At 37.7% G+C, this 16,551-nt stretch overlaps 1 protein-coding gene across 4 annotated transcripts in view; it reads right to left on the reverse strand.

The window, feature by feature from the left end:
* Nucleotides 1-862: 862 nt before the first annotated feature.
* Nucleotides 863-16,551, reverse strand: part of Pgm2l1 (phosphoglucomutase 2 like 1) — a 59,867-nt gene continuing 44,178 nt past the window's right edge. For all 4 annotated transcript variants that reach the window (XM_035442363.1, XM_035442362.1, XM_027407774.2 and 1 more), the window contains 8 exons: nucleotides 16,220-16,409; nucleotides 15,813-15,910; nucleotides 14,864-15,041; nucleotides 12,900-12,993; nucleotides 11,724-11,853; nucleotides 11,307-11,496; nucleotides 9,664-9,797; nucleotides 863-7,492 (listed from right to left, as the gene is read on the reverse strand). In XM_035442363.1, the coding sequence (XP_035298254.1) occupies nucleotides 7,390-7,492; nucleotides 9,664-9,797; nucleotides 11,307-11,496; nucleotides 11,724-11,853; nucleotides 12,900-12,993; nucleotides 14,864-15,041; nucleotides 15,813-15,910; nucleotides 16,220-16,409 (1,117 nt within the window). In that variant the 3' untranslated portion in view covers nucleotides 863-7,389. The remainder of the gene's footprint in view (nucleotides 7,493-9,663; nucleotides 9,798-11,306; nucleotides 11,497-11,723; nucleotides 11,854-12,899; nucleotides 12,994-14,863; nucleotides 15,042-15,812; nucleotides 15,911-16,219; nucleotides 16,410-16,551) is intronic.

The raw sequence follows: 16,551 nt of genomic DNA on the forward strand, positions 1-16,551 counted from the left end.
GATCTGAGCATCAGTCCACTTGCCTGTGTTCTCCTATATACAAGTAGGGAGGGTGCTCCATCTGGCTGGAGGACTAAGATTCATTGAATAAATGTTCAATAGTCATTCTCAGATCCCTGATGGAATGTATTACTTTCCCTGTTGTAATAAAGTGCCCTGACCCTGACGGAAGGGTTTGTGCTGGTTTACAGTTCCAGGGAATATATTCCTTCATAGTGGGGAGGGATGTTCACTGGTAGTCAGGATGCAGATGGAACTGAAGTGGCTTGCCCTTGGTGTCCCTTTCCTTTAGCGAAGGCTCTACCTCATAATGGTTCCACAGTTCCTCACAGAGCCATCAGCTGAGGACCAAGTGTTTAAATACATGAGCCCATGGGGGACATGTCACATTCAAGCCACAACAGGGAGGAAGCAGCAAAGTAAGATGCCTTAGTCCCATCACTGTGTACTCAAGTGGCGCCCTGAGTTGTCCAAAGTCTTTCCCTAACTGTAGAGAGAAATGTTAGGACTAAATTTGGGTTCCTATACCCAAACAGATTCTAAGGTTTTTGTCCATAAGTGGGAAGCACTCACACATTGGAAGAGTAGACAACTGGAAAAATCTCCTCCCCACAGGGAAGTCAGTCTCTCTGCATCCGTGCCCAGTTTCCCTTGAAGTCTCAGGCTATTATTTTGATAGGAGTTCTCAACCCTTGGGATTTCCAGATGAGCCAACTGAGAAATAATCCAGAGTGCTGAGTCAAAATATGAATTCAGACTACAAACAGATCTAGGGTAAGTTATGCCCACCTTTTAAGAACATTAGTTTGGACGGCAAACTTTATTATACAGTATGAGACAATAAAAATTACATAGACACTCATGCCTATGAAGAGACCTGTTTATTACTGAGGATATCTCATTTGGTGAAAACCACAGAAATCCACAATCAAATACATAAAGTGCAAATTCTCACAGGCTAACAATATGCCCCACTATTTTTCCAGGGGAAGATGGGATGTTGACAGAAACTGTTAAAACAAAGGCATGATTCTGAGCTACTATCAGAAATTTAATCCATTCTTATTGTGTTTTACCTGTCATATTCAATGATGTACATACACCAAGAGCTTATTGTAGCCGATAACAAGGTCTCACCATATATAGCTGCAGATACCCCTCCCTTTTTTTGCCTGAGTGACTCTAATAACACACGATACATCCTAATATTGCATCAAGTAGTATCAAATCAGATGTGGACTCACTTGAAAGGTGGGGTTATGGGTTCAAAAAAAAATGGTATCGAGATCAGTGAGATTCAAATTACATAAGACACATACATTCTTAGCCTTCTTGGCCAAAACCTTGTTTTGTGAGCAAATACTATATATTATAGTTTTCACATGGAAAGATCTTTGCACTTCCCAAAGAAACTGAGTGTGCAGCCTAGGTTTATGCCAACGTGACACAAACGAGTCCTTTTAGAAGATGGAACCTCAACTGAGAAAATGCCCCTACAGCTTGGCCTGTGGGGCATTTTGGTGACTGATGTAGGGGCTCTGGGCTGGTGCTCCTGGATGTTATCAAAAGCAGGCAAGCCACAGAGAGCAAGCCAGTAAGCAGCAATCTTCCATGGTCTCTGCTTCAGTTCCACCCAGGCTCTTGCCTTAAGTTCCTGCTCTGACTTCCCTCACTGATGGATATAGAAACTCTGAGATGAAATAAACCCTTTTCTTCCCAAGTTGCTTTTGGTCATGGTTTTTATCACAACGACAGAAACTAAGACACTGAATATTTATGGGTGTGCATGCTTAATAAACATCACTTACTGCATATTTCAGTAATGAGTATTATCTTTTAAACTTTCTTTAACTTTAAAATAAAACCTTTTAATTGTTATTATCACCAGTTAAATACTGCGTAAGAGGAGATGCTGAATTAAACAGAGTAGATATTAAAAATGATAAAGCATGACCTTTGCTCTCAGGCAGCTGACAGGTGTGTTAAGGAGTGTCAGTGAACTAAACAGAATCAACTGGCTAATACATCAGACAATATTGTAAGGTTCAAGGGTAACATAGTCATTGCAGGTCAATTAACCAGCCATGAATACTTTGGAAGTATAGGTCAGAAAGGCAGAGAATATCCTAGAATGTGTATTTATTATAATAAGGTCACTGTGTGCCCTTCCAGGAAAAAGCAACAATTGCAGGTGGGAAACTAGGCTGGAGCTGGGAATTTAGGGCATATGATAAACTTGTGTTCCTTTCTGACATTTTCCTATTTATTTATTTATTTATTTATTTATTTATTTATTTATTTGTTATGGTGCTGGGGGTATTGTATCTAGGACCTTTGGCCTATCAGGCAAGCTCTCCACCACTGAGCTACATCTCCAGCCTCCTGTGTAAAGTTCATCTTTATATTATACTTTATTGTAGAGAATTCAGAATTCTCTCTTGATTTAGAAACAGAACATGGACTCTCATGTCAGTGGTAGGCTTCTTGGGGTTTTGCTCTCAAGGCCCTATTACCCAACCTTTTCACGTTTCTCTAATTCAGGGTTCTACTAACAGAAATTTAGGAAGCAAACTCTGGTCACTTGACTAAGACTTGGCCTTTTAGTTTTATAGATTCTCTTTTTAAAGTGTAGACAGCCTTCAATTAACACAGGGGAGATGGTTTGTTGGGTGTACTAATTGGGTGAATAGTAAAAAATAATAATCAACACTAATTTTGCTTTATGACTGGTAGTAAAACCAATGCTCTATAAAGAGTCAGACAATGTGCCACACTCTTCTACTTTAGTTTTTCTTTTTCTTTCTTTCTTTTTTTTTTTTTTTTTTGGTCTGGATCTCTCTATGCAGCCTAAGCTAATTTTGAACTCACAGCAATTCTCCTGCCTTAGTCTCTCCAGGGCTGGGATTACACACAAGTTCTCTCTTCAGATTTCTTTCAGCTCATAATAAAATGCTTTGGACAAATGTGGAAAAATATTTCCTTGAATTTTTGTGCTCTAACTGACCAAAGTCAGGGAAACCCACCCCCAATAAAATGCTAAACCAATTTACCACTTTGGATGGCATAACTGTTACGTCATCACTTTGTAGAACAAATTCAGAAAACAAAAGCCTTGTAAAAGGCCACAGCAATATCATCTATAGGAAACCAAAAGCAGGCGTTGAAAGACATTGTAGTTGTTTCATACAATACACATCTCAAATATTCTGACAACAATAAAAACAGTTTATAAACATTTCACGGCCAAGTTTAAAGCCATCTGAATGAACAGTTAACATTCTTTATCAGTGAGGTAAGAGGGTAGTAGTGTTTCACAGTAAGAGAAGGTAGAAAGATGCCTAGGGAAGAGGGAGGTAGAGCAAGAAAGGTGCAAAATTAAATGTATTCAAGTGGAATTTGTATTTTGCAAGCTTTGGAAATACCAGCAGAAAATTCTGGAAACAGAAGCAGTAGCAGCATTTGTTGAACTTCTCTAGGAGACTCCCACTTAATGTTTCTGTTGCATCAACTCCAGAAGCATCTTGATGAAGAAATGGGAGGCCTACTTGCTATATGCAGATGCCACAAAGTATCCAATCTCTTAGAATCTGTCTTAAGTTACTACATTCAAATATACTTTATATTTGCAATAGATCTCAATTATCTCACAAAACAGTGTGTTCTCCCAGATGAATGTGAGTGTGTTCAAGTCTCATACAGTTTGTTAATCAAAAAGAACACCCATCACTGCACTCATGCACTTACCATTCAAAATACACACAAGCTATTTGTGAGCCAAACTCTAGACATGAAGTAAAACACAAAAGTCACCATTAGTGCTTTATATAGAAGTCTTGTTCCAACCTGATTCTTTACATTCTTTAAAGTGTGTATGTAGGGATCTTTAAATAAGGTTTCAGACAGGTTTTTATGATCACCCCCCCAAAATTCTTACCTTGTAAACATTTCACATGGTCTATTCATTAATTTCACAATTACATATGTGAATAAAATGTATTATGATCACAGTCACCCCATTACCCTTCTCTTAACCCTCCCCTAACTCCTCCTGACTCCCTTCTTTTCAACTAGTCCCCTTCTACCCACTCTGTCTTCTTGTTTTAAGAACAGGTCTTGTCTATTCCTTTTACGTCCTTATTCCCTGTGGTGTCTTCACTACAGATCCCATTAGTGTTTCTTATTTTGACACCTTCCATAAAACCCCCAATGAGTAACATGATTTAGTTAATGAGCTCAACAGCTTTCAGTTTCAGAGTTCAACGATCTCAATTCCTTGAACTTTTTCTTAGAGGTTTTAGTTTACAATCCTTAGTTTTATTTCTTTTACTTTTGTTCTTTATCTTCTCTGGTTTTTATGCGATTCTGAAAAAACATCCAAGTAGGACAGGAATCCATACTAAGAATGCTTTTTCCTCCCCTCCCAGAACTGAGCTACTTCTCAGTGATCACTACACTAAAGGAAAACGGTAGGCTCGCTGTCTGCCCACCCTAACAAATACAAGTGAACACCCCTGAATACAGTTTACCCCACCTTTATTAGCACTTGGTTTGTGCTTCACAAGAAGCATTTCTCATGCTGCCATTACTGGCTTTTATATATCGTTTGTTGGTCTCTACTGTAATTTCCACGTTACTCTTTGATTTTTCTCCATCAATAATAACCTCCCCACTTCCTTGCATTGCCAGAGATCAACTGCAAGCTTTGCAACTATCTTTGCTTTATCTGCATGCTAGATAAGTGCTTTAACCACTGGGCTCTGTCTCAGCCTAATTCTTTTCCTCAACGCTCCAGAAAAATACCCGTTTTGACTTATTTGCTCAAAGAAAATACATTCATTCCCATACTATTGCTGAAAAAAGAGATGAACAATGCAGTGCCAAAGCTGAGACCCCTTTCCTGTTAGCACCTAGGCACCCACGGAGTCAAGCTCATGTTAAACATGCCCAGACATATTCAGATCGTTTGCTCAGCCTATACACTTTGGGAACCTTTATACATAACTGGAATTTAGCTTTTCAAGGTAAGATCTCAAATGTCAGTAACTTCACTTTAAGATGTGTATCTTATATGTATGTGGCACAAGCATTCAAACAGAAATGTTTTCTTCATAAGTGGATGACAATCATGACTTTTGTGATTATGAATAGGCTGTCACATCATTTTAGTTTCATTTTGTTCTTGGGTCACTGGAACATAGACACTAAAACTGAATATGCATGTTTCCCCATATATAGCTTTGACTATACCACTTTGCAGAATACATGCCAGTTCCTAAATTACAATAGAACAAAAATGTTTTATAATCTTAAGAATAAAAGAAAATATTCTATATATTCCTTCTCTAGAGCAAAGCCTTTAAAATAAACCCATACAGAAGAATGGCACTGTACATTAACTAGATATTATCTACAGTCATATAGGACCCAGCTCTAAGACAGCAAGGAAGGAACAAATTAACAATAGTGGCAACGTAATTTGAAAACTATGTTTGGATTACACAACCAGAATTAGCTCAAAGCTGTGACAAACCAAATCATGATTTTAACATACTAATCAGTTTAGGCTTTACATTATTATTTTTAGGAAACAAATTAGTATCAGTGCTGTCTCCTATAGTCAACTTTGTTTAAACAATTACACCCCAAGGCCTTGTTACTGTTTTCCTCACTATAGTATGTATTTAGTAAACTATGTAGGGAGATGCCAATTTGAAAAGCTTAGACAATATTTCTCATTAGGGCATTTCAGAAGGCTAGACAATCAACCACAAATGACTTTCCTGAAAACTGTTTTCACACTGAAAAGGATGAAGAGTATTTATATTATCAGGAATTCCAAAGCCAGCAACACACTAAAATAAACTGACCTTAGTCTTAAACATCACTGTCAGTGTTTCCTAATACCTACAATTTCCCACCAAGCACCAACCATGTTTAACCTTGTTTATCTTCTGAGATCAAATGAGACTGGCTATTGAATCAAGGTGGTAAAAAATAAATGTCGATGTTTCATTTCTTAGTAAAATTACCATTACTTTATCAGATAAAAGAATAAATCTTACTTATAAAAATGTAATTCAAAAAAACTGCCAGTTAAATACCACGATCATTCCACAGCACAGATTTTTTATTTTTTTTTTCACTTATAGGCTATGATAGCTGAATCCTAGCATGAAGACCCAACTACAGTTACATTAAGCCAGGTTTTTGTTTTTTGTTTTTGGTTTTTTTTTTTAAATTGCTTGCATTTTATTTAGGGGCAGGGAACACATACAATATATAAAAGTCAAAGGACAATTTATGGGAGTTGGTTTCCTCTCTCCTTTCACTATGTAAATCCCAGGGATTGAACTCAAGTTGTCAAGTTTGGTGACAGGTGCGTGCACCCATAGAGCCACCTCACCAGCCCCAATGTCATGTTTATATTGTCTATAGAAATGCATATTAGGCCAGATTTTATTAAGATCTTTTCTACAACCTTTTTTAGCGCCAACAAACCTTTTCTATAGAGGAAGCACCTATGCAGCTTGCAAGATTTCGCTTAGCCATCTGAAAACGGACCGATGAAATTATATCCAATGCAGGAACACTGTTTAGTTCACACCAGACCCTGAGAATGCACTGAGAAATGTGACAAGAACAAAGCCACTAGGAGTGCTGCCACTATTGTTTTATGTTCAGTAAATACCAGTCTTAAATACATACAGTAAATATACATCACAACAAGGGCACCTGAAACAGGTGCAAAATCACAGGCTGTAGTATCTGTCCTAAATCAGAAAACCTAAATGATCTATTATTTTTTTGAGATAGAGTCTTACTGTGTAGCCCAGGCTGGCCATTAACTAATGATCCTCCTGCCTCAGCCTCCTGAGGGCTGTAGTTACAGGAATGTGCCACCAAGCTGGGTTTCTAACTTGAAAAATCAATATCTACATCATGACAACGACACTTTTCCACAATGGGTAAGGAACAGTACCCACAGCAAACACACACATCTTTAAGAATTAATTTCCTTAACTAACCCTATAGTTATATAATGTTTCTTTTAAACCATGCTATACACAATTACAAGATATGTAACTAAGCTTAACCACAGTTTAATAAGAAAACTCACTTTTGTATTGTTTCAGATATAGGAGGAATGGCGTGCCGCTGTTAACACTTTCACTGTAATGACTGACTGTCATTTAAGATTATGAAAACATTTGACTCCTATCCCTCCAAACATTTTCATTTCAAATGTATATAGTCTATTTAACCAGCTGAACAGAGGAAAGAAAAGGGGAAAGCTAACTTGGCAGATGGAGAATTCCAACACGAGGTTCACTGTGTAGAGTTCTTCATTCCATGTCAGTGCAAAGTCATAATGTACTGATGTGCCCTAGCCTACACAGAACGCCAGATCAGTCCATTCTTACTGGGCTCAAGAAAATTCTCTATCAGAGCGTCAATGAGCTTCTTTAATTCTTCTTCCAGTAAGGCAGTGTCACTGAGGAAAACAAAAACAAAAACAAAAACAAAAAAACACAAAAAACAAACAAAAAAAAACAAAGAACTTGAAATTCTTATTTTCATAGCCTTAACATTTTAAGTTATTTTCCCTTTTAAGGACAGCATATATCTGATGGGCCGATTAATAACTGGCAAGAAAAAAAATCACCCAGTTAAAATAAAACAAGACTCTCTCAAAACATTCATCCACAAAACAACAATCATAAACTAAAACTGAACTGCATTACTAGGTACCTTCTGGCCCATGATAAAGAATGAGTTAATTATAGCCAATTAATTCTCCTAGGCTAGGCAACTGAATAGCTCAGAAGGCCAATACCAAGTATAACCTGAGGGGCTGGGTGGTGGTGGTGCATGCCTTTAATCCCAGCACTTAGGAGGCAGAGGCAGGTGGATCTCTGTGAGTTTGAGACTAGTCTGGTCTATAAGAGCTAGTTCCAGACAGGCTCCAAAGCTACACAGGGAAACCCTGTCTCAAAAAACAAAAACAAAAACTGGCTTCCTGAGGTATCGAAGGACTTTCAATACAGGTGACATGGAAGAATATTACCTATCTTTCAGGTAGCAGAAAAGAGTGCCAGCACTCACTGGAGAGACAGAGGCAGGTGATCTCTGTGAGTTCTAGGCCAGTGTGGTTTACACAAACAGTTCCAGGCCAGGCAGGGCTACACAGTAAGAGCCTGTCTCCAAAAAGAAGAAAAGAATAATGAAGTGTTAATAAACAAAAATAACTATACACTTACAAATAATTCCTTCTGAATCGTCATGGAAGTACTGCTGCAGCCCAAAACATTTCTAGAGAAGCTTCTAGTAACTGCTTTCACAGTCATTTTACAAGCTAGGTAACAAATCCATTCTTATTACTTTAATAATTTTTTCATTTTTAACTTAAAATCACCTTGCTTGGGTAACTACAAACTTTGCTCTGAATGTAAAGAGGACTTTTTCCTCTCCAGTGGAAGTACAGTTTTAGTACACGAGCATGGGGAAATATAAAAGACACCCTAGTTGTGTTCTGAAGACAATTAAAAAATACTTCTTATACTTTTAAATAGCTTTTGATATGTTTATTAAAGAGGCTAACAATCTATAACAAACATCTCTTATTCTTAGAAAATGAATTGGGCAGATTATGCAAAACCATGGCAGACACACACACACACACACACACAAAAAAAAAAAAAAAAAAAAAAAAGCCCAAGTATTTGGTAATATACAGTGCACGTGTTGATCATTTCTTCATATTAAATCTCAAGAGTCTTCCAACAGAAATTCACAAGCTTGAAGTTCAATTCCCAAAGATATAGCTTCTTTGGAAAAAGAGTCTGGCAGTTTCTCAAAAGGTAAAACATAGTTACCTTAGGGCCCAGCAATCCTACTCCTACATACATATTCAGGAAAAATGAAAGTGCATACCACACAAACCCATTCACTAATGCTCATAATTGTTCCATTCTTGATAGCTTAAAAATGTAAATAGTCTGGATGTCCATGGATAAGTGTATTTCAGAACATGTTACATATCCATACAATGGAATATTTGGGACTAAGGATTATACAGCCAACTAAGGACCATATACTGTATTTCATTTATATAAAATGTCCTGTTATGGGTTGAATCTGAAATTTCCTTTATAGACTCAGGTATTATAAATGCTTTGTCTTCAGATATTGGTGCTATTTGGGATAGAATGTACCTGAAGGAAATAGGTCATTGGACTGTGCTTTTGAAGTTTTTAACTGACGCCTTTCCTCTCCACATGTACCATCATGCTCATCCAAAGCAATGGATTCAGGCAACCATGAACTGAAATCTCAAAAAGCATGACTCCAAATAAATCCATCCGCCCTTTTTTTCAAGTGTTGAAAACAATAAGAAAAAGTGTAACCCATACCCAGTGTAAGTAAATCTACAGAAAAGGATAGTAGATTAGCGATTGCTTAGGGCTGTTAAAGAACTTCTACAGGGTACAGAGGCTTTCCTTTCCTCAGAACAATAAGGTTCTGAAGTTGACTGTAGTGATGGTTACACAGCTCTGGGCATATTAAAAACCACTCAGTTTTACATTTATATTTGTGAATTCTATGGTATGTAAATTATATCCAGATAAAGCTCTTACATATGTATCTAAAAGAATCAGTTCTCACCTCTGGCCAGGTGATGCACACATCTCTGCGTAATACTTTATCTTTGGTTCTGTCCCACTTGTTCGAAGAGTAGCAACACAGCCATTTTGAAAAGTAAACGTAATCATTTGGCTGTTTTTACTCACAGGCAGTACCTATGCAAAATGCAACAGTTTACACCTGTATCTTTATTTTCAAGGACTATAAACTACATTGCACTTAATGAAGCATCTAAGGTAGTCTAATTCATAGAAACAAAGTAGACTGGTTGGAGATGGGGTTAGATGGGGGGTAGAAAGTTGTTTAATGAGTACAGAATTTCAATTTATCAAGGTTAAAAAGTTATGAAAATCTGGTGTATATAGTAATATAAACATACTTAACATTACAGAACTGCGTGTTCTAAAACTGGTAAGATTTAAAAAGAGGACATGAAGTTCTGAGGGAGATGGGCTGGTAGATCTCAGAGGGAGTAGAAGGGAGGTAGTGAGGGTGTATAAGATCAAAATGCATTAAACACATGTATGAGATTTAAAAAAATAAAAAAGTTATTAAAAATGGGTAAGATACAAACATGTGTTAAATACATCAGAATATTGAAATAGCATATGAATATTACAAATGGAAACTTAAGCTAACAGTTACCATCTTAAAAATAAAATGAATATGATAATTAATTTATCACACATAAGCATCTACTGAGCACCTACCATACAGGTAGGAGCTTTGAGAGACATGGAGGAAATTGACCCACCACATGCAATACAACGATAACATAAGTAGATGTCAACAAAGATACTATTACATAATGCACAGAAAGTGACTGATTATGGGACCTGGAAGTCATAAGGAGGATGTAGCATTTGTCTTAAGTCTTAAGCCTCATGCATTCTAGGTAAACACCTTAACACCATCAGCCCTTGCCTTAAGTCTTAAATAATGGTAAGACATGAACCTACAGCAGAAAGGAGAAAAGGTAAACTAAGGCAAACAACTTGACCCAAAATATGGGAAAACTTTAAAATGTGTTTAAGAAATCAGTTCTTCTATTTGTCTAAAGGTTTGGGAGTCAGTTTGGAAACATGTTAAAATTAGAAAGATGCAGGGTGTTGAAACCAGAAGCCTTTGGACTTTGTTTTTCCACACCATTTATCACTGCACATTCCTTCTCTCACTTTCCCCTCTTCCTTGGTCTCTTTTCTTCAAGTCTACTCCCCTTTGAACCAGGGTAGTACAGATGATTATTTGGGGAGTCATGAATGTCAGAGTCAAAGAGACCAGTTAGTGCATGTCAAACTACCCTGGCACAAAATAATGAGTCCAACTTTCATGAAACTGGAGGCCACTCTTTTACTATAGCATGGATTATGACAAATACTTTAAAAGAAGTGTTTTTCAAGAGCTTCAGCTTCCAGCTAAACACAAAGGCTGCTGGGAAGGTGGTGTACCTGGAATGTGCTTAGAACGTCTTGTCAGGCTCCACCTGTAGAGCCTCACCTCTTCCATCTGGCTGTTTCTAAACTGACCACTGTAAACTAGTAAACATGAGCACACTGGCTTGAATCTTATGTGAAACTTGTTCCAGCTTGAGATTTTTTTTTTTTTTTTTGTTACTAAAGTCATGAAATTGTCTACATTGTTTGAAAAAAAGAAAAGGTACTTACTGATTTCTTATTGGGCTGGCTGCTGTCATATCCAGTGGTTATGTCCCGTACGTGCAAGATAGCAAATGCCCCACAAAATTTTGGGTATTCCTTTGGAGACTCAAAATTTCGAATCCTTTCAAATATAGTTTTGATGGTAGGTGGGTCATAACACAAGAAATAGGAAGTTTTTGACATGTGATAACCGTATCTGCAAAGATTTAAAGCTGAAGTCAGATTCTAGGTAACTTTTGGGACATGTACATATTAAAGATAAGTGAACATAGTATTTTATAGAAAATGATACTGATAATTTTAATAGTAAAGAAATCTAACTGTTCCTCAAAACCAAATGAAGGACTAAACCAACCAACCAAAAAAAAAAAAAAAAAAACAAGCAAGGAAGATCTGGCACGTGAGAGACATACAAGAACTTACTTCTCATAAACTTTCGACAGCTGCTCTGTCAGGGTTACCTTCCTGGTTTCCAGGAAAGAGGCCATCTCAGCAACAACAACAGCGGCACTCACTCCATCTTTATCCAACACTGAGGTTCCACACAGAAAACCTGAGGGTTACACAGTGTCTTTAGAAAAGGGGAACACTTCAGCCTACAATTGCCACAGTTTCACGTTTCTTCCCTGACCAGTGAACAGAAGAGCACATTATCAAGCCAGGTGTGGTAATGTATGACTATATTTCAGTACCCAAGGGGCTTAATTGGTTGTTAATTAAAATTGTCTCAAAATAAAACAACACACACAAAAAAAAACCCTAACATTAACAACAAAATACAGTGACAGCAACAACAAATCTAACTCCATAGGAGTCTAGTAACAGAACGTATTCAGGAACCTTTAAGTTCTTCTCTGATGGAAAATGAACATTATGTATTGTATTGTGAGTTAGTTTTCTTAGACAAACAATGCCTTTACGTTTTTAAGCAATGCAATGCAATGCAATGCAATGTAAGCACACCACATGCTTAAACTTTACACCATGGCCTGCATAAAGCCTTTGCTAATTCCTTCTTTGTAGCCAGATTTGAGGGTTTTTCATCTGATGAGCTACTGTCTACTTGAAAGAAAGACACATGTACTGCTAGGCATGCATCTCTGAATTTTTTCTTAAATATATATATATATATATATATATATTTGGTTTTTTTGAGACAGGGTTTCTCTGTGGCTTTGGAGGCTGTCCTGGAACTAGATCTTGTAGACCAGGCTGGTCTCAAACTCAGAGATCTGACTGCCTCTGCCTTTTGAGTGCTGAGATTAAAAGCATGCACCACCACTATTTTTTTTTTAAAGCATTATGAATACTATTTAGAAATCCAGAAACTCTATAAGCTTTTTTTTTTTTTTTCTGCTTTTTCCAGACAGGGTTTCTGTGGTTCTGGCTGTCTTGGAACTCACTATGTAGACCAGACTGTGCCTGCCTCTGCCTCCTAAGTGCTAGGATCACATGTGTGCACCACCACCGCCCAGCTGCATCTCTGCATTTTCACAACCAAAATTACAGCTAGAAGTAAATGTCTCCTCTCTACAGAAGTACTGTATTTTAAAATGCTTTCAACCAAAAGAAAAAGGGTTGTTAGTATTTACTACATACCAATAGACTCTTCAAATGCAAAAAGGACTTCTTTCCCATGCCCTAGGAGATCTTTTATCCTACTTCCAATCCATTTAAAGCCTGGTAATGTTTCCTGAAATGTAGAGGAAGCCACTCCAGTTAAGTGACTCTGATGAACACATATTAAAGAACTTATTTCTAAATGCACATAATGCCTCATTAGTGAGTTTCTTGTTTATATGGTCCTTGTTTATACAGTGGTAGATATATAGTCACAAACTACCATAACCACCACACACAGGCACAAAGAATGACCCACTAGCAGAGAAACAGGTGATTTACATCAAACATGTTTATGTGATGAGGAATATAAATGCATATATATTATGATCATCTACTGTACTGTGATGGGTGCTTTACATCATCTTTTCTAATGCTCACAAACAATGCTGCCGTAGTAGAGGCTCAGAGATGACCGTTCCCAAGACTGCACATGAGGGATGGGGGCAGCGTTTAATTATATTGCTTTCCTGAAACTGTCCTTTAAGCACTCATGGAGGATGTGATTTAGCCTGCTTGGGTAATCAAAGCTTTTAGATTTTAGAGACAAAATATGAGCACACCACATGCTTGAACTGTGAATTGTTCCACAAAGCTGTGGCATACATAAAGCCTTTACCAACCCTTCTTGTAATTAGATTTGAGGGCTTTTCATTTGCTGAGCTACCGTCCACTTTAAAGACATGCCCTGCTTTAGTGTCAACAGAGAAAGCATGTATGCACACTAATTCTAGAGCTTAGCCGTCACTATTTCCTAATTCAGCTTTCTACTTCCTCTTTAAAAAATAGAAATAGAAAAGCCAACACCACCCTCAGTAAAAACAAATTTATAATTTTGCTTTTTTAAAATCAAGTTTCTCTTTTATGCTCAGGATGTATTCTTTGCTATAAATAAGGAAAATGTTAACATAATCTTAGGCTTGAATAAAATTTCATTATCTTCTAATTTTTTGTATGTAACAAGCACAATACCCATTTTTTTCTTCTTTGTATGATAGGTGTGTGTGTGTGTGTGTGTACTTACATCCATGTTCATGTGAATGAGGACATATGTGTGCCAGTCCACATGTGGACTTTAAAGGACAAACTTGGGAATTGGTCCTCTCTTTCAACCTTATTTAAAACAGGGTCTTTTCATTGTTTGCCACTGCATTCAATGGGACAGCTGGCCTCTGAGTTTCAGAAGTATCCCTGTATCACATCTTGTCATAGGAGGACTAGAACTACATGCCTGCAGTACTGCATCCAACTTTACATGGGTTTTGGGGATCCAAATTTGGGTCCTCAAGAGTGCAAGGCAAAACTTTACCCACTAAGCATCTCCCCAGCCCACAATATTCTTTCACTTATCCAATTAGTGTTAAGATGCATAGCTTGGTGATGACTCAAGAAAAATGCCCATTTTTATTGATACTTGGCAAAGAGGACAGAAGACAACTTAACTGACCAGTTAGTCCAAGTAGCTGTAAAAGCAAGTCACAAAATTAATGTTCCAGCCTGGGAGTCACTACTTATTTTCTGGGTATAGAGTCACTGGATCTTAGTCTGCAATTTAGAGTTCTGGTTAAGGTAACAACTCATAATTCTGTATTTGATAGGTATAAGCAAAGATTCAATGATTATAATTCTCTGAAGTCTGTGTTACTGATAGGCCAGATTTTCCCAGGCTAAAATGTTCTATATTCCCATATGACATTTCCAGACAGTACTACATGGAGTAAGAAGCATTGATGTAATGTCTGGAAGAACATTTCATGTCAGAAATTCACATACTAGATGACTTTGACTCGGGGTGTCTAAAATTAAGCAAGTGTGAACAGAGTTAGAAAATGGGGAGAGTTATAAATGAGATCAATGAAAATCAGTCTGGTACAGAGCTGTCTTTATAGAAATATTTAGAAAAGTAACATGCAGACTTCAAATGAAGTCTGCTTCATTCTTACCTCAAAATGAAATCCTTCTTTAAGTGCAATCGCCTTTAAAATTTTAGAAGAGACAGTGGTGGCTAGCATGTACACGTTCTTCACATCAGCATTTGATTTGTTTTCTTTCCAGCAATCAAACATCCACCATCCAAACAAAGCTGCCAACTCATTCCCTGTAAAAACTTTCCAATGGCCGCTGTAGAAAGAATGAAAATTCAAAGTCAAGACCTTTGAATTTTCATGAGCTTCTCATGAAAACTTTCTGGCTCAGACCTTCAAACCACTACCCATACCCTGCCCCCACTTTTTGAAACCCCCAAAGTTATTATATGACAGAACATTTATTCCTTCTTTTCAGTGTGTTGTATATACATGTGTACCTACTTGAGTGTCATGTATGTGCACATGTAGGGAGGCCAGAAGTGAACACTGAGTAGCTTCCTCAATTACTCTTCACCTTATTGTTATAGTTTAAATTTCACGTGTGTGTGTGTGTGTGTGTGTGTGTGTGTGTGTGTGTGTGTGTGTGTGCTTTTTTGCCTGTGGACACATGTGTGTAATGCCTGTGAAGACCAGAAGAGGATGGTGGATCCCCTGGAACTGGAGTACAGACGGCTGTGAGCCACCTGATGGGCACCAAACCCAGGACTTCAGAAAGAGAAGCATGTGCTCTTAAATGCTAAGCCATCTTGCCAATTCTCCATTTTATTTTTTGGGACAGGGTCTCTCACTGGACCTGGAGATCATAAATTCAGCTAGGTGGACTAGCCAATGAACTCCATGAGCCTCCTGTCTCTGTCCCCACCAGTGCTGAGTTCATACGTGCAGCTGACCTGCTGTGTCCTGAAAACAGTTGTGTTGTGGTCATCTGCTGCCTCTGGCTCTTAGCATGTTTACACACCCTCTTCTGTGATCCTTGATTCTTGGGATGAGGAGCCCATTTAGGGCTGAAGCGCAAACTACTTACTTCTCCTGAAGTTCTGCCACTGCCAGCCGGTCTGCATCAGGATCTGTGGCTAGCACTATCCGGGCATTCTCTTTCTCTGCCAATCTCAGAGAGAGTTCCTAAAAAGGTGACCCAAAAAGGATAGATTGTACTAAAGAACCCAAATCCAATGTTCTTGTTCCCAACTATAGGCACTATGTCAGTGATATGAATTTCAGAAAGCATGCAGTGTGGAGAGACAGAACTAGGGCCACTTTCTGCAGAGATTTCAAACAAATCCTTACAGCTCCAATGTAATTTGAAAGGTCACACTATGGTGCTTGCTGCAGAGCACAAGGGAAGCATGTAAGTCATCATGACATGTCACTCAGTCCCATCTAGCCTGGTGGGTAATAAGCTAAAAATATTTTAAATATTAAAAACAATACCAGCACAGATTCCCCTTCTTCAGGGTTTGGACATTTAACAGTAGAGAACTCTGGATCTGGATCTTTCTGTTCTGGGACCGGAATTGGAGGCTTAAAACCAAATACTTGAAAAGCCAATTGCACATAGTCATGTCCAACTCCATGAAAGGAGGTATGCACAAATTTCAAGGTGGTCTTTGAATTTAAGTCCCTGTAAAGAAAAATCATACACATTCTTACTTACCATTTACTAACCACTTCCTATAGAAAACAAAATTTATAAAATAAATAACATTTCATAACAACTTTCAAAATACATATAAAGAGGATACCCAACATCTGTATATACCTGG

This window comes from Cricetulus griseus, chromosome 3 (genome assembly GCF_003668045.3).
Source record: "Cricetulus griseus strain 17A/GY chromosome 3, alternate assembly CriGri-PICRH-1.0, whole genome shotgun sequence".
Lineage (NCBI taxonomy): Eukaryota > Metazoa > Chordata > Mammalia > Rodentia > Cricetidae > Cricetulus > Cricetulus griseus.